The sequence below is a fragment of the Pelophylax lessonae genome (genome assembly GCF_965119305.1).
Source record: "Pelophylax lessonae genome assembly, chromosome: 4".
Classification (NCBI taxonomy): Eukaryota; Metazoa; Chordata; class Amphibia; order Anura; family Ranidae; genus Pelophylax; species Pelophylax lessonae.
In genome coordinates, this window is record NC_138771.1 from 120764931 (window position 1) to 120789010 (window position 24080).

The 24080-nt window shown below is 42.1% G+C and overlaps 1 protein-coding gene across 1 annotated transcript in view; it reads right to left on the reverse strand.

Annotated features, from left to right (window-relative positions):
* Nucleotides 1–2743: 2743 nt before the first annotated feature.
* Nucleotides 2744–24080, reverse strand: part of LOC309552296 (long-chain fatty acid transport protein 2-like) — a gene marked incomplete at its 5' end in the record, with an annotated part of 79532 nt that continues 58195 nt past the window's right edge. Inside the window, 2 exons of the mRNA XM_082253191.1 lie at nucleotides 2744–3011; nucleotides 7407–7537. Coding sequence (XP_082109317.1) covers nucleotides 2835–3011; nucleotides 7407–7537 — 308 coding nt within the window. The 3' untranslated portion in view covers nucleotides 2744–2834. The remainder of the gene's footprint in view (nucleotides 3012–7406; nucleotides 7538–24080) is intronic.

Genomic DNA, 24080 nt, shown 5'->3' on the forward strand with positions numbered 1-24080 from the left:
AAGACATTTTGGACAATGTCATACTCAACAGTTTGGTCTCTCCCTGTTCCAACATGACTGCGCACCAGCGCACAAAGCAAGCTCCATTAAGACATGGATGAGAGAGTTTGGGGTGGATGAACTTGATTGGCCTGCACAGAGTCCTGACCTCAACTCGATAGAATTGAATGAATTAGAGCAGAGACTGCGAGCCACGCCTTCTTGTCCAACATCAGTGACTGACCTCACAAATGCGCTTCTGGAAGAATTGACAAACATTCCCATAGACATACTTCTAAACCTTGTGGAAAGCCTTCCCAGTAGAGTTGAAGCTGTCATAGCGGCAAAGGGTGGGCCAACTCAATATTGAACCCTACGTACTAAGACTAGGATGCCGTTAAAGATTATGTGCGTGTAAAGGCAGGTGTCCCAATACTTTTGGTAGTATTGTGTACATCCACAATTAATCAACATTGATATAATAGATCCTAAGTGTTTTATTGTTCCATGCATGTTATTGGGTATTCTTGATTTTTATCACATTCACAAAGGCAAGTGAAAATTCTCTTGCAAAGTGAAAATATTCTATGCCTTTAGTGAACACAAATAGGCTCCACCCTAAATTCAAGCCAGTGTGTTCCTGGAAAGGGTTAGGGACTTTTTTTTCCCACAACAGATTGCATTTTGCCTGTAATAGACTTCAAGGGAGCCTCGCCTGAAACAGTGTTGCATTTTTGAAGCGATTTTCATTTTTTTTTGTCACTTTAACGCACTGTGTATAGCTGGTTGCTAAGGGACGGGCTGGAAAGCTGGCCACCACGTCTTTAACAACTGATGAGTAATCAGCTGTGAGCGGAATTTCCTGCTGACAGCTGAATGTAAAAAAAAGGATTTCCGGAAAAAAAAAATCAGGAAAAAAACGGCGTGGGTCCCCCCCCCCCCCCCAAATCCATACCAGACCCTTATCCAAACGTGCAGCCTGGCAGGTTAGGGAAGGGAGGTGATGAGGGAGCAGCCCCCCCCCTCCTGAACCATACAAAATGCCCTCAACATGGGGGGGGTGCTTTAGCAAGAGGGCCCCCAGATTCTCCTCCCCCCCCTTGTGAATGACTATGGGGTACCCCTACCCATTCACCAAAAATGTCTAAAGTGAATAAAGACAGTACAAGAGCTTTTAACAAGTCCTTTATTAAAAAATAAAAAAAACTCTGGTACCTAAAAAAATAAAAAAAAGAGCTCCATTTACGACGAACGATGTGACATTTCTTAAATAGCCATTACATGCTAGGCCGCTGATGTCACAGGGGGGCGATGCCACCAGGTGACGTCACTGGGTGGTCCCACCTGTTAGCTATTTAGGAAATGTCACACGGCGGAGAAGGCAGACAACTGGAGCGTTCATGGGGAGAGGAGTTAGTTTATTTTTTTTTGCAACCGGCAGTGTGGCGGGCATCAGGATTGATGATGGATCTACCTCAGGAGGCATTGTTTTTTTATTTTTTTAATAAAGGACTTGTCAAAAACTCTTGTACTGTCTTTATTCAACTTGACACTTTTTAGGTGAATGGGTAGGGGTACTATGTACCACATACTCATTCACATGGGGGGGGGGGGCAGGATCTGGGTGCCCCTTTCACTTCCACAATCTGATAAGTTCCCCACCAGCAGACCTCCACAACCACAGCCCAGGGTTGTGGGGAAGAGGCCCTTGCCCCAATCAACATGGCGACAAGGAGCTTTAGGAGCAGGGGGAAGCCTGTGGCCTGGTATAGTTTGAGGGGGGGGGGGGGGGGTAGCTCGCCCATCCCCTCCCTTTCCTGACCTAACAGGATGCATGCTCAGGTAAGGGCCTGGTATGGTTTGTGGTGGGGGGGGGGACCCCACACCGTGTTTTTCCTTTTTTTTTCTGTCAATTCTTTTTTTTTACATTCAGCTGCTGATGACTCATTGGTTGTTAAGGACGCAGAAACCGGCTCCCCAGCTCCCTCCTTAGCAACCAGCTTCATATAGTTTGTTTAAAGAGAAAAAAATACAACGCAAAATGCAAGAAAATTGTATGCAAAAACACATAAAAAACACGGGTTTAAAAACACAAAAAGCTCCTCAAAAGGCGCCAGAAAAACGCATCAAGCACAGCCAGCATAGTTGGGAACCTAGACTTAATGTGGGAATTATTGTAGGGATCCCTATGCTGTGAGGCAAGAATGCTAACCATTCAATTCACAACCAGGAAATGTTTACTATCATTGTTAGAGCAACTGAAGATAACAGGGACAGACCACCACCCACTAGAGACTTACCACATATACTTTTCTTTGGTCCCACTTTCTTCTCTACGTCAAAGAATGAGCCCCACCTTAACATCACTGCAGCCAAGTCAAGGTCACACACATTTGAACCAGGGAATGATCATTATACATACCCATTCCTAAACCTCCCCAAGTATGCAATCATTTATAGCACCATGCATTACACCTACAGCAGGCACTTTACATAGCTCATAGATCTTATCCTTCTCTTCTCTCTTCTACTGTTTACAGGAGGTAAGGTTCTTCTTTGAGTGCCCACGTCAATGACTGTGTGAGGTTGACACTTCCTACTGGCTCTCTAGTGGTAGGGTCCTCTCAGGTTCCTGATGAGGAGTGACATGAGCAGACCGGCTGGAGTGGGTGTATCTGCAGTGGTCCTCCTCATCCAGAAACAGCACAGGGTTCAGGACTGCAGACTTAAGTAAGTATCTCTTGCTTTACAAGGTAAGAAAAATAAAATGATGTGCAGGATAGATTGAAGGGGGTGGGAGGGGGTTTAATATTTGTCCAGAGTTTAGAACTTAACCATTATAAGGTACCATCACATTACAGTTTTAATTTTTTCTCCAAAATAGCCTGATAAATTATGTTATTCATTGGTACAAAAGATTTCACATTTTCATTCAAGAAATACAGAGGATCTCTTATTACAGCAGGGTTAAAGCCATCCTTGACCAGTTTGATTTTACGATGTCTATAAGTGCCAGTCACTTCAATGGAATCCTGAATGATATAAAAAAGAAATTAGTGAAAATAATTGCTTTTCCTCACATCATCACAATTCCATTCATTTGTGTTAAAGTAAAACTATAGGCATACCTTTTTATTTCTGTACAAACAAGGAAAAAGAGGAAAAAAGACTCTCCTCAGAAAGGGTCCATAAGGGACACTAAAAATTGTGAAAAAACACTTTATTCAGTTATGTCAAAAAAATGATGAACTCCCAATACAAAACCACAAACTCATGTAAAACACATAATTAAAAACAGGAACAGGGGGTTGCTGCAGCGACCAAACATAAGAAATCAGATGTGCAAGGAAAAATTTCCCAACACTGGGGGTACACACAGTCCCTGGTAATTATTGCACTTCATGAATAGCTTGGTTGTTGAACAAACCGGGAGCCTTAGGACATCCAGGGTCAATCCAGATTAAAAGGACACAGTCCAAATTAAACTGTATGTGGAAATCCTCCCACTAACTGGCCAGTGGTAACGTCCTGGGGTAGGCAGTCCAGAAATATGGGGATACAAACAGTCCGGTATAAAGGAGGCTAACTTGGTCAGTTACTTGTAAGGTGTAACCGAGAATCTGTATACTTCATGAAATAAATAAGATACCTACTTATATTGTCCCATCTTTCTGGCACCTCACTTGTGGGGATCCGGGTGTTCGGCATCGTTCTGCAGTATGCCGGTGTAGTTGCCCAGCCTGGGTGTTCCTCGCTGCCTCCTTGGCTCCACTGAGCATGTGCGGGAGGGGGCGGGCAGGCGGCAAGCCGTCACTATGGCGTGACTCCCGTGCTTGCGGCCTCAAAAAGAGATAGGCTTACTGACACCGGTGTCCCTGATTTGTGCAGTTGCGATGACGCGAAACTGACGCGTTTCACCAACCAATGGGCGCTGGTTTCATCAGAGCTAGGGGAGTGTTCTGTGATACCTCTCTTTATAGGCCCTTGATTGGGAACACCTTTGAGAATTTTAAGTAAATTAAACTTGTATTACTGTTAATTGGCCACAAGATGCCCTCAGAGAGTCAAAGAAGATCACTACACACAGCATTCAGATCAAAGCACACAAAAAAAAACAACAAAAAGTATGTTAGTCTCCAATTAAAGTTAAAATATTTAATACAGGAAATACATAAATCTGTGACCACATCCTGAACAAAAAGTTCTAGCTGGGGGCTCAAAGAAAGCCCCATTCTCACTAAGAGTGTAGGGTATGCAAGTTCTATGAACACCAGACAAGAAAAAGAACCCCATAGAATATCACATATTCCCTAATCACCAAGTTTGTGTCTCCTTATTTGTTGTCCTAACTAAGCACATAATAATACTTAGAAATGCAGCAGATAGGACTCAACTATTATCCAAGAGAGGAAAAGGGGGGGGGGAACATTTGTATAATAAAAAGAAGTATATTTCAGATGCATGCTAACTGAAGAGGAAAAAGAGGCAGCGTAGTGGGGTTTAGAAATTAATAGTCACCTACATTCTATCATCTATCATGGGAAGGGGGGGAAGGGAAAGGGAAGTAACAGGAGCAGGAGGAGGCCATAGGAATCCTAAAACATTAGAGTAAACAGTAGTAAGGTGGACTTATATGGGATCCATCACTGATGATGCAGTAACTCCAAGAGTAGTTTCTTTACTGCTCCAGAAAAGGTTGCAGGCTAAGCTCAGTAATCATGCCTCCAGGTGCAAGGGAACCCATTTTATAAATCCAGAGTTTTTCTTTTTCTTTGTAGGAGAATTGTATCAAAGTCTCCTCTGCGTAATGGGAGTTTGAGTACATACAGGCTCCTAACTTTCAGGCCTTTCGGATCCGCATTGTGATGCTCAAGGAAATGTAAGGTAGAGTTTTATCATCGTCTTTCTTTTTGATACTGGCTATGTGCTCATTTATTCTAGTTTTAATTGACGTTTAGTCTTACCAATTTAGGTTTTACCGCAGGGGCAGATAAGTTGGTATATGTATAGTGCATATGATCAAAAATAATGACCTCAGTCCATAAAACTGCAAAAAAAGTCCACATGGATAATCAGTGTCAGTGTAAACAAGGTCAATCCTCCACCAGTGGTCCTTCACCCAAAAACAGGAATGCGCACTCACCAAACCATGTTGCTGTCTTTTTAGGACAGCTAATGCGTTTTTGTACATTATACAGCAGTATATTATAATATACAAAAACGCATTAGCTGTCCTAATAAGACAGCAACATGGTCTGGTGGTGAGTGCGCATTTCTGTTTTTGGGTGAAGGACCACTGGTGGAGGATTGACCTTGTTTACACTGACACTGATTATCCATATGGACTTTTTTTGCAGTTTTATGGACTGAGTTTATTATTTTTGATCATATGCACTATATGTTCACTAATTTTATGTTTTAGCGCTGCAACCTATTTTTTCACATGTTTTTTATGTTTGTATATTCACATTGTTTGTAAGCTGCTGATTCAGTGCCCATTCACATACAAGCGACGCTACTTCCAGGGGCGACCTCCGAGGTCGCAGTGCGAGCAGCGCGCCGTGACCTCCGAGCGGCCGCCACGGACTTCATAACATTGGACTTGTGTCGCTCCTATTAGAACGGGTCCGCAGCTTCCCTATGGAAGGCGACCTACGGCGACCTGTGAGGCGACCAGGTCGCCTCACAGGTCGCCCCAGTGTGAACGGGGGCTAAGTATTTTATTTTAAGGCGCTGACTTCACTTTTATGTTTATTTTTAAGTTGGTATATGACTCTAGTTGATAAACAGTTGAGAAAGCTATCAATATGGAAAGTTCTTGTGCCATCACAACTAGTAAATGAATCTGATTTCCAAACATATCTACACATTGAGCACCGTCCACAGGCAAACATGCCTTTTAAAGGGGGTAAAGATGTTAACCAATTATCCCTTCCCTGTGTTCTTTGAAATTCTAAATGAACAAGGATGTCTTTCAAATTGGTAGCCCTTCTTGCTGTAATCAGGGGCCTAGGGCCCACAATCTTTTCAATCATTGGAGACACTGTAAGAACTTTCCAATGTCTTTCAATGATACTCTTGACTTGGCCCCACTGGGCTCCAAATTTCGTGATTATACGTGGGTGTGTGGTTGTTGCTTTTTTGGAGGTAATTTTTGATTTTTCCTTTTTATGCACTAAAAGGCTTGATCTGTCTCTCATAGCAGCCTTTTTACAAACTTTTTTAATCGCCCCATGTGAATAGCCCCTTTCCCTAAATCTTCGGTGAAGGTCCCTGACCTCTGTTTGGTAGTCTGTTAATTTTGTACAATTTTGTTTTATACGCAAAAATTGGCCTACTGGGATCCCCTTCACCAGAGCTTTAGGGTGGTGGCTGTCAGCCACCAGCAGGGTGTTTGCTGCTGTTTCCTTTCTAAATGTTTTTGTGCATAGTCTTTGATCTTCCTGGGTTATCAGTAGGTCAAGAAAAGGGAGGCTATCCTTAGTGGCAGTAAAAGTTATCCTGATGTTTCTTTCATTTGTACTGAGTTGGTTTATAAAGGTTTCTATTTGAGATGGGGTCCCCGCCCAGAGGAGCAAGACATCGTCGATGTACCTCAGCCACATCTGGCAGTGGCTGAGGTACATCGAGGATGGATAGACAACCTGCTCCTCCCAGAGGCCTAAACAGAGGCATGCATATGCAGGGGCCCATGGGGCTCCCATACATGTACCCCTGACTTGTTGAAAGAAATTTGTGTAAGAACTGGAAATAGTTGTTATTAAGCATAAAGTCTATTAGCTCCACTATGAACTCGTTATTGGCCCCCCAGCTTTGGGTATTCTAAGTCAAGGAAGTGAGTTATCACCTTCAGTCCCCATTCATGTGGGATAGACGTGTATAACGTCTCTACGTCGATACCTACTAGTAACCAATCGTCCCCTGTTTTTACATTAGATATTTTTTTTCATCCTTTTTTCCCTCCTTTTCCTCTTTTTCCTTGTTTGTAAAGTTTAATACAGGTCAACGGACCCTAATAGCCTGTATTTGGGCAGATGGGTGTCTAGAGAGCACATTTGATGGTTCTTGAGTCCCACCCGCTCCGGCCCACTCTATATTTAGGCCATTTAGGAAAGAGCATCCTTTTTGTTTTGCAGATACCTTTTTATTTCTGTCTGTGTTGCTGCTGGAGAGTTCCCCTCGTTTTCTTTTTGGTAAAATCTTGCCAGTGGGACAGATTTTGAGGATATCAGTAAAACCCTGACACCTAAACCCCTTTCTGCAATACATTTTGAAAAATGCATGACGCGCCTAAACGCATTTGAAAAATGTGGCTTTAAGCGCATTTTTAACATTGATTTTCTCCTGTTTGGAGGAAGGCGTTTCCTAAGAGCCTAGTGTGCATGTGTCCTTATTAGTAAGTTGCATGCTGCTAAAAAAATTCTCACCTGTATTCTGACAAAACGAGGCCTGGCATAGCTGGGAAGATAATCTGCAACTTTTGCATATAGTTTTTCACCATCGAATAATTTGCCTTCCCTTAGTTTGATTGATGTCATTCCAATTCTGCCATCATGATCTGTAAATTATAACAATGGATACAATAAAATCTGCATTACATTTTATGTAGAGCTAGTCACCTTTATTTTACCTTTCTGTTAAATTAGGTTCATTAAAGTTTAACCGCTTGCCGACCGTATACTGTATATATACGGGGGCAAGGCCGTATCCTGCACTTCTCGTCTGGGGCGCAAGCGCGCGCCGCCAGCGGCCTGCTCCTGCTGTGATTAGACACAGCATGAGCTCACGGGCGGTTACGGCAGACTCGATGTCTGCCGGCACCCGCCGATGTTTTGGTACACCGGCAGAATGGCGGTCTGCTTATGTAAACAAGGCAGATCGCCATTCTGTCAGTACAGGAGGCATGGATCCTCTGTCTCTGCTAAACAGGGGCACCAATCTATGCCTTCTCCTAGTACAAGCACCTCCCCCACAGTAATAAAGCACTGGTTAGGCACACGTTTAACCCTTTGATCGACCCTGATGTTAACCTCTTCCCAGGCAGTGTCATTAATACAGTGATAATGCATATTTTTTAGCAATGATCACTGTATTAGTGTCACTGGTCCCCAAAAAGTGTCAGTTAGTGTCCCGACTGTCCGCCGATTTCCCACTATAATTCGCTAATCCACGCAATTACCAGTAAAAAAACCAAAAAATAAATAGATAAAAACATCCCATAGTTAGTAGCTAACATTTTTGAGCAAACCAATCAATATACGCTTATTGGGATTATGCTGCAAGGGATTCTGGGAATGGGTATAAGTTTGGGGGGGAAGTGCGTGGCATGGTGTCTTTGGCAAGAGCAGAGCCCCAGGAAGGAGAGTGTGGCTGTCTCTCCCCCTGTCTGAGGAAGATGGACATCTCAGGATGTCGCCTGAGTGTCCAGAGAGTGCTGAGTTGAGCTGAGGGGATCCGGTGTGCCGAGAGCATGGGGAGAGAGAGGGGTCCAGTCCCAGGAAAGCCTACACCGGTCGTGATTACTGAGGATTGCCCCTGGGGGTCTGCCTGAAGTTAGAGGGGACCACTCCGGCAGAGGTTCTGGGATCCAGTGTCAGCTAGCTGTAAAGGGGGTACCTAGGTTGAGGACCCTGAAGCTCCAGAGGGGGGGTACCTAGTCAGTGGACTCTGAAGAGTTCGAGGTCAACAGGGGCACCTGCAGTTTGGGCCCTGAATTGTGCATAGCGTGACAGTTTCAGTGACAGCTATAAAGAGTTCTACTACATACTATCTCAAGCCCTGCCAGGCGGGGGGAAAGTATTCAGTGACTTTCACAGTACAACAGTGTCAGGAGTTCTACAGTTCTCAGTCTTGGATCTTTTGGACTATAAGTCGAAGGATTCAGCACTTCTTCTGTTCTACAGAGTGTTCTCAGTGTCAGTGAGCCTTGGCTGGCGCCGGCTGGCGTCAAGGAAGCGCCAACGGGCATTTCAGAAGTAAAGTCCCAATTGTAATTAGTTGAAGCCTCAAGGAGTATCCCACGTATTCCCTTCTCCGATCCCCTTTATTCCAATAAAAACCACAAACAAAGATGCCGGAGTTGTTGCTGCTTCAGTTATCACACCCAGGGTCACAGCTCACATGGGCTGGAGAGATTACCGGTACTAATGGCAGACCCACATCAGGCCATAGGCCTGGAAACCTTGCTACATTTGGGGGCTCGTCTGGGATTTTTTCATTAGCTACTGGGACAGTTGCCCTTGGCAACGGCACAAGAAAAAGTCCAAAAAATACATTTTTGTGTCCAGGACTGCTACTTCAGCATCAGCCTGGGTGTGAGACTGCAACTGCGGGAGGCAGGGAGAGTGGATTGAGGCTAGAGGCCCACAGAGAGGGATGTTTGTGGCAACAAAATTTCTCCAAGAAAGACTGTAATTTGACCAAGACTCTTCATATGGATTATGAGATGTGTACTGCTGTCAGGAAGTGGAAAGCAGGAGACAAGTATGTCAGGATGCGTGAATTCAGCAATTGCCTGATAGCAAGGAGTCCTAGTGTGGACAGTGAAAATGGTGTCAGTGGTCCAGGGAAGGACAGAGAAGTGGACGCAGATGGTCCTAGTGTGGACAGTGAAAATGGAGGTCAGGGGCACGGGAAGAGAGGTGCCGGGGGTCGGGTGGTGGTGCACGCTATGTGGAAGAATGTTGACGTGCATCTGACAGCGGGACATTTATTCTTTATGGCTGGTGCACACATACTGTGTGGATTGTAGTCGGCCACGCCGAGGAGGGCCATGGAGCTAGTCCCGGAGCCAGTATGGAAGATGTTAATTGCACGTGTGTGGAAAGGAAGAGGAGTATCGACCGTGCAGTAGGTGGCGGGATGCTGCTCTTGCCGAGCAAGAGAGGGCAGCTGGCTTTAGGCAAGAAAAGCGCAGTGGAGGCCCTAGTGCAATTAAGGTGGGCGGATGTATGTCTAGCAAGTGACATACTCTGCTTTGCAGCTACTTCCCAAGTGTTTGCAGCGCAGCACCATGGCAGGGGAAGAGTTACAGTACCACGCAGGAAAGCTCACCATGAGCATAACTGCCCAAAGGGAGGAGCCACCGCCCAAAATGGTGAATGGGTGGAGGTAGCGGGAAGTTCTGACCAATCAGGAGTGACCCAGGGGACTCTATTACTATCCCCTCCTCCAGGCGCGGCCATGTGGGAGACACGTGTAGGAGAAGGAGGCATGTCGTTCACCAGAGGAGCGAAGAGTGTTCCCGCTATGGCTACCACCATGGCCGAAAACCCTCCGGAGAGCCGAGAGCACATCTACCCACCCAATCCCCCGCTAGTTTGGGATACCGGTATCCGGATGGTGCCAGACGGTGGACTCACGTTGTGCACCAGAGGATGTCGGGAGTTCCTGGGAGTGGTATGTCCCCAATGTGCCACTATTACTCTGAGGGTGCAGGCATGGGTTCAATGTGGGCAATGCGGTGAATTGTTGCTCAGGGCAGAGAAGAGCGAGGGCCATCCCAAGAAGCTTGCAGTTATGTGGGAGACAGGCCTCACTCAGGAGATGATGGGGAGCGAATAAAAATTCCTCCGCGGAGCAGGAAGAGGCATCTTCAGGCTGATGATGCAGATGGAGGCCCTGCCTGCAGTTGGTGGTTCTGGGATCCAGTGTCAGCTAGCTGTAAAGGGGGTACCTAGGTTGAAGACCCTGAAGCTACAGAGGGGGGGTACCTAGTCAGTGAACCCTGAAGAGTTTGAGGTCAAAGGGGGCACCTGCAGTTTTGGCCCTGAATTGTGCAGAGCGTGCCAGTTAGTGACAGCTATACAGAGTTCTACTACATACTACCTCAAGCTGTGCCAGGCGGGGGGAAAGTATTTAGTGACTTTCACAATACAACAGTGTCAGGAGTTCTACAGTTCTCAGTCTTGGATCTTCTGGACTATAAGTCGAGGATTCAGCACTTCTTCTGTTCTACAGAGTGTTCTCAGTGTCAGTGAGCCTTGGCTGGCCCCGGCTGGCGCCAAGGAAGCGCCAACGGGCATTTCAGAAGAAAAGTCCCAATTGTAATTAGTTCAAGCCTCAAGGAGTATCCCACTTATTCCCTTCTCCCATCCCCTTTATTCCAATAAAAACCACAAACAAAGATGCCGGAGTTGTCGCTGCTTTAGTTGTCACACCCAGGGTCACAGCTCACATGGGCTGGAGAGATTACCAGTACTAATGGCAGACCCACATCAGGTCAAAGGCCTGGAAACCTTGTTACATGTCTTTTTTTTATTGTCGCCCTTTTTTTGTTTTTATAGCACAAAAAATAAAATCCACAGGAGGTGATCAAATCCTGCCAAAAGAAAGCTATATTTGTGGGAAAAAAGGACATACATTTTGTTTGGATACAGTGTTGCACGACTGTGCAATTGTCAGATAAAGTAACGCAGTGCCGTATCGCAAAAAAAATTGCCTGGTCATGAAGGGGGATAAATCCTCTGGAGGTCAAGTGGTTAAACACAGATCAGTTGTGTACAACCCCTCATCTGATTAAAACATATTTTTAGCCTTTAGAGTTAAAGCTCTACATCAGGGGTACTTAAATAAAATTCATGGGGTCCGGTCGAAAAAAAATTCTGCCAGCGGAGGTCCAAGTGTCATATTGGTGCTATAACTCCACATGATATCCTCCACATTGCAGCCTCTCATACACATCACAGTGCCAACACACAAACACCCCTTTAGGGCCCACACACATATCACGCTTTGTCTTTTTTTTTTCAACTTTATTGTAATGTCAAAATTTAATTTAATTTTTGTTTATTCACCGCAGCTCAGTTTCGGTGCATAGAAAGAGTATGCATTTCACACTGCACTGCTCAGCACTCAGGGTGCTGTTGCAGAGTCAGACTTGTATAAAGTACTCAAAATTTCTACTTGAGTAAAAGTACAAGTGCTCGATCAAAAAGTGACTTGAGTAGAAGTGGAAGTGCTCGCAGAGAAAGTTACTTAAGTAGAAGTACTAAAGTATTCAACATTTTTTTTACTTAAGTATTGCAAGTAGTTTTTTCAAAAAATTTGCTACTTAAGTACTAAAAGTAAAAAGTACCAGTAGTTTTAAAAAAAAAATTTCTACTCAAGTACTGAAAGTAGAAGTACAAGTACTGTGTTATGTAGTTATTAAAGAAAGTTTGAACATCATATTGTTTTTTATTATTTCAAATGATTTATTCAAATGATTAACCTAAAGGACAATCACAATTCCTTAGGCTGTAACTTTTTGTAAACAAAAAACAGATAAAGTATGTCCCTCCCTTACCCTTTTAAAGCATCCACCTTTTAAAGCCAGGGGTGGTCTCCTTCCTGAGCTTCCTCACTCTCACAGCCAGGCAGATCACTTGAAGTTGAAGGGCCAGGGGTGGAAGGTGGTGTTTTTGGTTCATCCATCTTTTCAGCTGATCAAAAGGCAGAACAGGAGCATGCGCAGTCTTCTTAATCGTGGTTTGATTTGATTTGCTCAAATGATGATGATGTGCCAGGCCAGCTTCATCAAACCTATAACGCTTAAAGTGAAAAATGCATCAAAAACTACTAACAAAGTGGCTGTGCTAAAAATGCTAATAAAGTGCCTGCAATTATATATATTCTTCTTGTATTCAAAATCATCGCCCACAGTATCAAAAAATAAAGTGACATGTCTGTGCTAAATGCAGTGCAAATTATTCCCACAATGTAAATTTAATTCATATAAAATATATATGACAATGCCACAATAAAATAAGTTGTGATTGTGAATAAGTTAGGTGCAAGATTAAGTGTGTAAACTAAACTTTATAACGAAAAGTCCATAACTGAATTCCAGTGTGCAATCTAAGAAGTGCTTATCACTTGCTGTCAGATGCTTCCACCTTTCTTCTGTCATCTGCTCAAGTAAAGTGGTGGACTGGATAGCCTCTCTCTCTGCCTCTCACCTTAGTAGCACTGGCACTGCACTGGTTCAAAAAGCTGTCTATATTATTTTCATTATAAGAACTTGTGAGAACATGCTTCCACCACCTGTCCTTCACACTAGTAGTGCTCATTTGCTTTGCTCAAGTCAAGTGCCACTGCCAGTGGCCACTGCAGTGCAGGCACAGCAGCACAGGCAGAGGCAGGCCGCAGGAAGCACAGGCCGAACCACAACACAACACAGTCATAGCCATCGGTCGGATAATCATCATAGCCATCAGTCTCACTCTTCTTGGTTCAAAAAAGCCACCCATGACCGTGTGTATATAATATATTAATATTTTATATTGATTATTTGATTCTCAAATGGCACATTTGCCATGGCAAGGATTAGGCCCTCTCCACGGTCCACCTCACTCACCTCATAGAGAAGAAGATGAGATAACGAAGAAAATGCTCCTGCTCCCACGTCCCGCCGCCCGTGTCACAACTCCTCTCAGTAAGGGCCCTAAGGGGTGGAGTCTGAGTGACACACAACACGTCTAGAGGCAGAGACCTCGAGCGGGAAGACGGCAGCATGGCTCCTCCTGTGCGGTCTTAACTTGATGATCATGACAGTGATTCCGCGGGCCGCGGCGCGAGCGAGGCTGTGGGATTGATTAAATTGAGTTGTGCTGCCTACTGCTACACGTTACCTACTACTAAATTGTGAGTCAGTATATTTTATTTCATTTTTATATATAAAAGCGGTATTGTTAAGCACTACTAGCCACTAGATCTCCTGGCTGTCACTTTGTCACATGTTGGGGAATCACAGCGGCTCGGCTCCAGAAGTGGTGGGTGTCCCCGTCATCCTGCCAGGGCCGCCAAGAAGTTCATCAACTAATCTTAAGTTATTAATATCTTATGAGGAGAGGACCTATGGGATTGAGAATTGAAATAATAAAATATATATTGCTTTTTGAACCAGTGCAGTCAGTGCCACAGTGCCACCCAGATGCTATCCACCAGTGCCACCACCATTAAGTGTGTTGGTCTGTCACTCGAGCACTGAAGGAGGTGGAAGCATCTGACAAGTGAAGTGACACTTTAGATTTGCACACTGGAATTCATTTATGGACTTTTCGTTATAGATAGGTTTACACACTTCAACTTGTTGCACGCACCTGACCTAACTTATTTCATAACTTATTTTATTGTGATTTATTGTCATATTTTATATGAATTGAATTTACTGTTACATTGTGGGAATAATTATTTTCACTGCATTTAGGCTTTAGCACATTCATGTCACTTTATTTTTGATATTGTGTGGATTGTGGGCAGGGCACTGGGGGCAACAATGATATTATATCGATTGCACAGGCACTTTATTCGCACAGCCAAGTTGTGTTTGTTAGTAGTTTCTTGATGCTCTGTAAGCGCTGTAGCACCATTTATTTGTTTGTTTCATATTTTCTTTTTATTGGAAAGATTTGGTATAGCAGCTTTTATTATACACAGCCTTTATTTTCGTATGCGCTGATTTACAAATGACATTATACACATTTTTTTGAGCTTTATGCAACCTGCCATCTACTGTTCTGGCAGTGGTCATTTTTTTAAAAGTAACGAGTAACTATGCAGCACAAAAAAAAAAAATACTTGAGTAGAAGTATCGAAATCATCGAAAAAATGTAGTGAAGTAAAAGTAGAAGTAGGAGAAAAAAATTCTACTCTAGGAAAGTACAGATACCGCATTTCGATACTTAAGTACAGTACTTAAGTAGTTCTACTTCGTTACTATACATCTCTGTGCAGAGTGAATAGGACACATAGAAAACAATTGTTTTCTATTGCCCTTGCAGAGACCTGTGTTTTTCTAGTGCAGAAATCACAGACCCCCTTTTACATCAGTCTCCTCAGTCCTCCCTTCACATCACAGACCCCCTTTTACATCAGTGTCCTCGGCCCCCCCTTCACATCACAGATCCCCTTTTACATCAGTGTCCTCAGTCCGCCCCCCCCCCCTTCGCATCTCAGACCCCCTTTTACATCAATATCTTCAGTACCCCCCTTCACACCCCCCCTTTTACATCACAGACTGTTTCATTACAGACCCCCGATCACAGACTGACCCATCACAGATCCCTATCACAAACTGACATATCACAGAACCCCCTAGTCACAAACTGACCCATCTCAGACCCCCCTCACAGACTGTCCCATCACAGACCGCCCACCACAGACTAACCTATTACAGACCCCCACCACAGAACCCCCCAATCACAGACCCCCATCAAAGAACCCCCCATTCACAGACTGACCCATCACAGACCCCCCCACCGAAGACTGACCTTTCACAGACCCCCCAATCACAGACCCCCTTCACAGACCGACCCATCACAGACCCCCCCCACCTCAGACTGACCCATCACAGACCCCCGATCACAGACTGACCTATCACAGACCCCCTTCACAGACTGACCTATTACAGACCCCCCATCACAGACTGACCTATCACAGATCCCCCAATCACAGACCTCCTATCACAGACCCAGCTATCACAGACCCCCCACCCTAGACTAACCCATCACAGACCCCCACCTCAGACTAACCCATCACAGACCCCCCACCTCAGACTAACCCATCACAGACCCCCCATCACAGACTGACCTATCACAGACCCCCAAATCACAGAACCCCCCAATCACAGAACCCCCCATCACAGAACCCCCCATCACAGAACCCCCAATCACAGAATCCCCCCCCAATCAATCACAGTGCCCCATCACAGTCCTGTCTCAATTTTAAACTGTTCTTTTCATAACAGCACAGCACTCCCCCCTACCCACAGAGTCCTACCTTATTCACACAGGACGGAAATCATGGCAGCCCTGGACAGGGCTTTTCACGTTAAAGGTGGGTGATTGATTACTGGGACCGCCCCACTGCCTAGCAACCAATCATCCGCTTCTTAACTTTAAAAGTCCCACCCTTTGTTCAGAGCGCCCGTGCTTCTTGTGTGAATAAGACAAGCAGTGTGGGGAGGGGGCAATGCACGATATTATGGAAGGGACAAGCTTGTCATGCTGTGAACATAGCAGCAGCAGCAGACGAGCTGGCGGTGGGAACAGGACAGGACACACAGGGAACTACTTAGAGAGGCTGCGGTCCGTGTAGGAATGTTACTGGGGCCGGAATCGGACCGCCGGCCACCATTAGTGACGCCTGCTCTACAGTCTTTATTACTATTCTGGAAAAAAAACTCAGATACAATAAGAGAAGACATGAGATAACTAACCACACTGATAGTACATGAATGAAAACAAATTTATGCAGCGCTAGCAACAAATTAGTGACAAAAATTATTTAAAATGAAACCAATCTATATCATGTAAATTCAATATGTAATGATAAAATATATCAATCACATTAAAGTGCATAAATTCCTATAATAATAAATTAAAGTGCATAATTAAACTAAAGAATTAATAAATATATATTCAAAGTGTAAGATTTAAAGTGCATAAATAGTGGGATAAAGTCCTTATTGATGATCCAAAAAGGTGCCAAAGTGCCAAGTAAATAAGGGTGCTTGTGAGGTGAAGGTGCCCTCTTGGTTCCCCACTCACCGGAATTAGATTGTATAAAAGGCCTTGATTTTATTGCACATTTGCCCAGGATCAGATGTGGGATTCCTCCGATGTGTCCTCCGTGTTGAAATCGTTCCCGATAACACCATTAAAAGAAGAGAGGGCCATACATCGTGAAGTACGTAAGGTATAATTTTATTCCCCAAAAAGCGATTGAATACTTACAAAATCAAAAAGTTAAAATGGCATATAGCAAACAAAGCAAGTGGCGCCGCTCTTGGCGTGCGTTCCACATACAGGAAGTTCCCGACCGGAAATGACGTTACGTCCGCAACCGGAAGTGCGTCAACGCGTTTCGCCGTCACACACAGCGTCTTCAAAGGACATCACTTCCTGTTGACAGAGGCTCTTTATACCATAGCCTCTCCTACATCATATCCGGATTTGTTTAGGGAACGTAACTTTACTTATCTTAAAATTCATATGTCATATGTCTATTGTTGGTCTAGCGATATTAATCAACTATACCAGAATTTAAAATAAGCTTATTTCATGACTTTAGAAAATATATGGACGTTTCTACATCCGGGCGTAACTTCCTGTTTACAAATATAAAATCCTATTATACACTCGCAGTAAATATTCCTCATATTGATATACAATAAAACCTATAGAGCTCAAATTATTGTAATTCCTAGAGCTATTTTGTTATTTATGGTGATGGGTTTGGATTAATTATTATATCGTGCTATATTATAGATATATGGATATGTTAAATAATTAGCAATAATATTGTTATATTTTATTAACGGAGATATAATAAATTACCATAATTTTAAAACAACTTTTTTTAAGAATTATTTATATTAAAATTATTATAAAAACATAAATTTTGTTAAAACCAAAGATAGGAGACAAAAATATAAATAACTATTGTTATTTTAAAGGAGGGTTCTACAGAGCTGGAGGAGGTTTTTTGTCTTATGTATTTTTAATTAGAATTGACATAAAAAAATGTATATATATTAAATTATAATTTTCAAGCTAATTAAAATATTTTGGTTGAGCATTATTAAAAATATATAAAATATATAAAATAAATTAAATATTAAGAAAATATTTTAAGGAAGGTGAGAAATTAATATCAATAATTTTACATAATTATTCTACCAATCAGATAGAAAGCAGTTCACATCTACATCCACATTCAAACCTTTAGGCTGGAGTGTTTCCAACCGGTGGATCCATTGTGTTTCGTTTTGTGACACTGCTTGCTTTAGGTTGCCACCCCTCCAATGGGGTTCAATTTTGTCAATTGCACAAAAGGATAATAAGGTGGGATTACTTTGGTGGACCAGTTTAAAGTGGTGAGAAAGGCTGTGGTTTTTAAACCCTTTTCTAATGTTTGAAACATGTTCCCTAAGTCTTATCCTCAGCTCTCTGGTGGTCCTACCAACATACTGTAACCCGCAAGGGCATGAGAGGAGGTATGTCACATGCGTGGATGCACAAGTAATGAATTTTTTTATTTGATATGTTTTACCGTTAAAAGCAGATTTAAAAGTCATATGTTTTCTTTTCCTGAATTTGGAGGTCCTGCATATCATACATCTGCCACAGCTGAAAAACCCATCCTGATCCCAGAACGTCCCTATTTTTGTGGGTGGATTGACTACATTATGAGCTAACTGCAGTCTTAATGTTTTGGGTTTCGTATATATAAACTGTGGCTTGGATGGAAGGAGAGTTTTAAGAACATTGTCTTTTAATAGAAGGTGCCAGTGCTTTTTTAAAATCTTCTCCATTTGCGTGTGTTGTCTCGAGAAGCTGGTCAGAAAGGCCATGCTGTAATCTTTCTTTTCCTTTACTCTCTTTTTGAATAAGTCCTTCCGTTTGATATTTTTGACTTTATTTTTAGTATTTTCAAGATCTTTCCTTCTGTATCCTTTTTCTTGGAATTTTTTAATGATTAGGTCAGCTTGTTCTTCGTAGTCGCTTTCTCTATCGCAATTTCTCCTAATCCTCATTAGCTGGCTGTTAGGGATGGCTGAATACAATCCCTAACAGCCAGCTAATGAGGATTAGGAGAAATTGCGATAGAGAAAGCGACTACGAAGAACAAGCTGACCTAATCATTAAAAAATTCCAAGAAAAAGGATACAGAAGGAAAGATCTTGAAAATACTAAAAATAAAGTCAAAAATATCAAACGGAAGGACTTATTCAAAAAGAGAGTAAAGGAAAAGAAAGATTACAGCATGGCCTTTCTGACCAGCTTCTCGAGACAACACACGCAAATGGAGAAGATTTTAAAAAAGCACTGGCACCTTCTATTAAAAGACAATGTTCTTAAAACTCTCCTTCCATCCAAGCCACAGTTTATATATACGAAACCCAAAACATTAAGACTGCAGTTAGCTCATAATGTAGTCAATCCACCCACAAAAATAGGGACGTTCTGGGATCAGGATGGGTTTTTCAGCTGTGGCAGATGTATGATATGCAGGACCTCCAAATTCAGGAAAAGAAAACATATGACTTTTAAATCTGCTTTTAACGGTAAAACATATCAAATAAAAAAATTCATTACTTGTGCATCCACGCATGTGACATACCTCCTCTCATGCCCTTGCGGGTTACAGTATGTTGGTAGGACCACCAGAGAGCTGAGGATAAGACTTAGGGAACATGTTTCAAACATTAGAAAAGGGTTTAAAAACCACAGCCTTTCTCACCATTTTAAACTGGTCCACCAAAGTAATCCCACCTTATTATCCTTTTGTGCAATTGACAAAATTGAACCCCATTGGAGGGGTGGCAACCTAAAGCAAGCAGTGTCACAAAACGAAACACAATGGATCCACCGGTTGGAAACACTCCAGCCTAAAGGTTTGAATGTGGATGTAGATGTGAACTGCTTTCTATCTGATTGGTAGAATAATTATGTAAAATTATTGATATTAATTTCTCACCTTCCTTAAAATATTTTCTTAATATTTAATTTATTTTATATATTTTATATATTTTTAATAATGCTCAACCAAAATATTTTAATTAGCTTGAAAATTATAATTTAATATATATACATTTTTTTATGTCAATTCTAATTAAAAATACATAAGACAAAAAACCTCCTCCAGCTCTGTAGAACCCTCCTTTAAAATAACAATAGTTATTTATATTTTTGTCTCCTATCTTTGGTTTTAACAAAATTTATGTTTTTATAATAATTTTAATATAAATAATTCTTAAAAAAAGTTGTTTTAAAATTATGGTAATTTATTATATCTCCGTTAATAAAATATAACAATATTATTGCTAATTATTTAACATATCCATATATCTATAATATAGCACGATATAATAATTAATCCAAACCCATCACCATAAATAACAAAATAGCTCTAGAAATTACAATAATTTGAGCTCTATAGGTTTTATTGTATATCAATATGAGGAATATTTACTGCGAGTGTATAATAGGATTTTATATTTGTAAACAGGAAGTTACGCCCGGATGTAGAAACGTCCATATATTTTCTAAAGTCATGAAATAAGCTTATTTTAAATTCTGGTATAGTTGATTAATATCGCTAGACCAACAATAGACATATGACATATGAATTTTAAGATAAGTAAAGTTACGTTCCCTAAACAAATCCGGATATGATGTAGGAGAGGCTATGGTATAAAGAGCCTCTGTCAACAGGAAGTGATGTCCTTTGAAGACGCTGTGTGTGACGGCGAAACGCGCTGACGCACTTCCGGTTGCGGACGTAACGTCATTTCCGGTCGGGAACTTCCTGTATGTGGAACGCACGCCAAGAGCGGCGCCACTTGCTTTGTTTGCTATATGCCATTTTAACTTTTTGATTTTGTAAGTATTCAATCGCTTTTTGGGGAATAAAATTATACCTTACGTACTTCACGATGTATGGCCCTCTCTTCTTTTAATGGTGTTATCGGGAACTATTTCAACACGGAGGACACATCGGAGGAATCCCACATCTGATCCTGGGCAAATGTGCAATAAAATCAAGGGCTTTTATACAATCTAATTCCGGTGAGTGGGGAACCAAGAGGGCACCTTCACCTCACAAGCACCTTTATTTACTTGGCACTTTGGCACCTTTTTGGATCATCAATAAGGACTTTATCCCACTATTTATGCACTTTAAATCTTACACTTTGAATATATATTTATTAATTCTTTAGTTTAATTATGCACTTTAATTTATTATTATAGGAATTTATGCACTTTAATGTGATTGATATATTTTATCATTACATATTGAATTTACATGATATAGATTGGTTTCATTTTAAATAATTTTTGTCACTAATTTGTTGCTAGCGCTGCATAAATTTGTTTTCATTCATTTATTCTAAGAATTTCTTAGTGTTTGCAGCAGCTGCACACTCTCACAGTTTTCTTCACTGAATAATTTATCACTATTGTGCAGCGCGGGTTTAAATTTGTTTTTTCATTTTTTTTACACTGATAGTACACATCAACTTTTATTATATCAGTTTATAATATCCCCATACCTCTTGCATCTGTAAACTGATTGATTTGCCTTGAACATTACACAATTTTCTTGTTCAATTTCCTTTAGATTTACCTTTAACTTTATAGTGTAAGGGCCTGGCTGATTGCAAACAAAGTGAAAGTGGTTAGATTTGACCTCGTATTTATATGGTTTTTGGTAAATCTAAAGGAAAATTGTACAAGGTAATTGTACAATGTATGGCCAGCCTTAAGGGCCGTGCACACAGGCCAAATATTGGGTGCCATCGGGTGGCTCAATAAAAATCAGCCGACATTCAGCCCGTGTATACGGCAGCCAGTCTAACAGAAGCCAGCTATTAGGCCGACTTTTGTTGAAGGGGTATGAACCAAAAAAGTCTCCCGGTCCCCCTGTCAGAACACAATAGCTCAGCGGGGGAGATCGCTATACTACATGCCTGCTGGGTAGAACACATCAGAAGGGATGTGCTTCCTCAGAAGGGATGTGCTGGAACTGGAGAGAGTCCAAAGAAGGGCAACTAAACTAATTAGGGGATTGGAAATTACGAGGAGCTATTACAAGCGCTTCATTTATTCTCCTTGGAGAGGGGACACCTGAGAGGGGACATAATAGCGATTTACAAATACCACAATGGTGATCCCAGCATAGGTAAAAAATGATTTAGTCTCAAGGCTTGCAAGAGTAAACTTGGCCACACATTGAGATTAGAGGAGAGGCGGTTTAACCTTAAAGCGGAGTTCCGGGCACAAAAACGATATTTTTTTTGTGCCCCTCCGCTAGTTCGACATTACCTGAAAGGGAATTGGATAGTTTTTTTTTTTTTTTTTGTTTACTCACCTTTTAATTGAAGATCGTAAATACTCACCTCAGAGTACTTCCTCCCTCGGCGCCGCGGCTCACCCCGTCACTTCCTGTCTCGCTATGATTCCTGGGAGCTGAACGTCATCGCTCCCAGGAATCAATGCGACGGCACCGGCCCCGCTCGTCACTTCCGGGCGACGCTGCATTCCCCTGCTAAACAGCTTCTGGGCATGCCCAGAAGCTGTGGAGGAATGCGACGCCGCCCTGGAAGTGACGACACAGAAGAGGACCGCGCCGGCTTCAGCTGCCCACAAGAGAGATGGAAACGCTGTGGAAAATTTTTTATAAGTAAGTATTTCTTCTAAAAGGTAAGTGCGAACCGGGACAGATCAGAGGCTAGCCATTGTGGAATGTGCTAGCCCTGACTGTCCCGGGGGTATGTTTATTAAAAAATTACTTCTGTGCCGGAACTCCACTTTAAGCTGCGTAAGGGTTTATTTACTGTAAGGGCGGTGAAAATGTGGAACTATCTTCCACAATTGGTGGTAGCAGTGGGGAGTATGACTACATTTAAAAGACTCCTGGATGCGCATCTCACAGATCACAACATTCAGGGTTATGGGAAATGATCATGCCACTGACCCACACACACCTGTACAGGCTGAACTGGAAGGACTGTTGTCTTTATTCAACCTCAACTAGTATGTAACTTTGTAAACTAATAGTGTGTACTAGGTTTAAAACTTTGGAAAAAGCTGGTTTAGCTAAAATGTAATTTACCTTTCGTAGAAATGTCTTGTACAAATTATTGCATTCATGTTTGTAAGGATGTATTTTTCTACAAAAATTGTTTCTAACAAACTAGATAGAGGACTTTAAATGTACCTTAAAAGCACATATAGTGCGATTTAATTGTGCAAGAAAAGTATTCATTAAAACCATACAGATCAAAGATTTTTAATAGACATTAGACATATACGTATAGCTCTATATAAGACACTATATTTCCCCAAAAGTCACTAATCCACAGTTGGGCGGTGGATTGTCTCGCCATAAATTGCATTCGACGCAGGTGCATTTCTCGGGGCAACAGCCCGCTTCTTCAGGAAAGTATTTGATGGCAAGCTTTTCCAACAATAAACATATAGTAAACAATATCTTCATACAACAGCTGTCATTTTCTTCCCATTGGATCTGGAGAGGTCCCAATTAATCAAAGGTCATCATAAAGTTTAGATATATATCGTATATCACCAATTAAGTAGTCTCTGTAGAGGGTATCAATTTGGATCAACAAATGGGAGAAGTCAGGAGAAGTCTGAGCCAGTGGAGAGCCTAATGGTTATGCATCCACGGGGGGGGGGGGGGGGGGATGCTGCATTCTGTATGGTTTTAGTGAATGCTTTCCTTGCACAATAAAGTCGCACTATATGTGCTTTTAAGGTACCTTTACAGTCCTCTATCTAGTTAGTTAGAAACAATATTAGTACAAATCACTTTTTAGGATGTGGTACCGGACAGAAATCTCTCCTTTATAGGGCTGACTTTGTCACCCTCTCCCAACAAAAAATGTTCTTGTGTATTTTTCTACATTTTATATTGTTCAAAAAAGGAGTTAGCACCATGTTTTCCTAAGTTGGACCTAAAGTTGAGAAAAGTGGCCAGAAGTTATCTAACTCCTGTAGGTTTACACATCTGTCAGTTAATTGGCTAATCTTACACATTATTCAATTTATGGAGCCGACTGGGGCCTGTTGCCCCACAGCATCTTGAAATCTATTAGCTGCCTGTCACTGAACTAAAAGTACTGATATTACAGCCATTTAAGTCATCTTTGCTTTTAGCATCCATTTCTCTCTCAAGCTTAATATACCTTGCTGGTACTTGGTTGCCCCCAATCCTTAGACATTGGGCTATAAAATCTGAGCATCAAAAATTGAGTATTAAACCAGAGAAAGTTAATGCAAGTATTGCAAAGCATACAACCACAGATGTCTATTTAGTCTAGAGAGGAATGTTAGACACGGAGAACTAAGCACAGGGGGCATGGCCCACAGGTCAAGCAAAACAAGGATGGCAACAAGTAACCACTATAGACTAAGGCTAGGTACACATATTTGCGGCTCTGGTTTGCAGTCCAGTGTCTCTGCATTTCTGTTCACTGGTTCAAGTGCGATTCAGGTGCAAATTTTTCCCTAAATTCGCTCCTGAACTGGACCTAAAAACGCAAAGGACCCTTTTCAAAACTGCACCGCAGCCATCATAGACATAGTGCAAAGCGA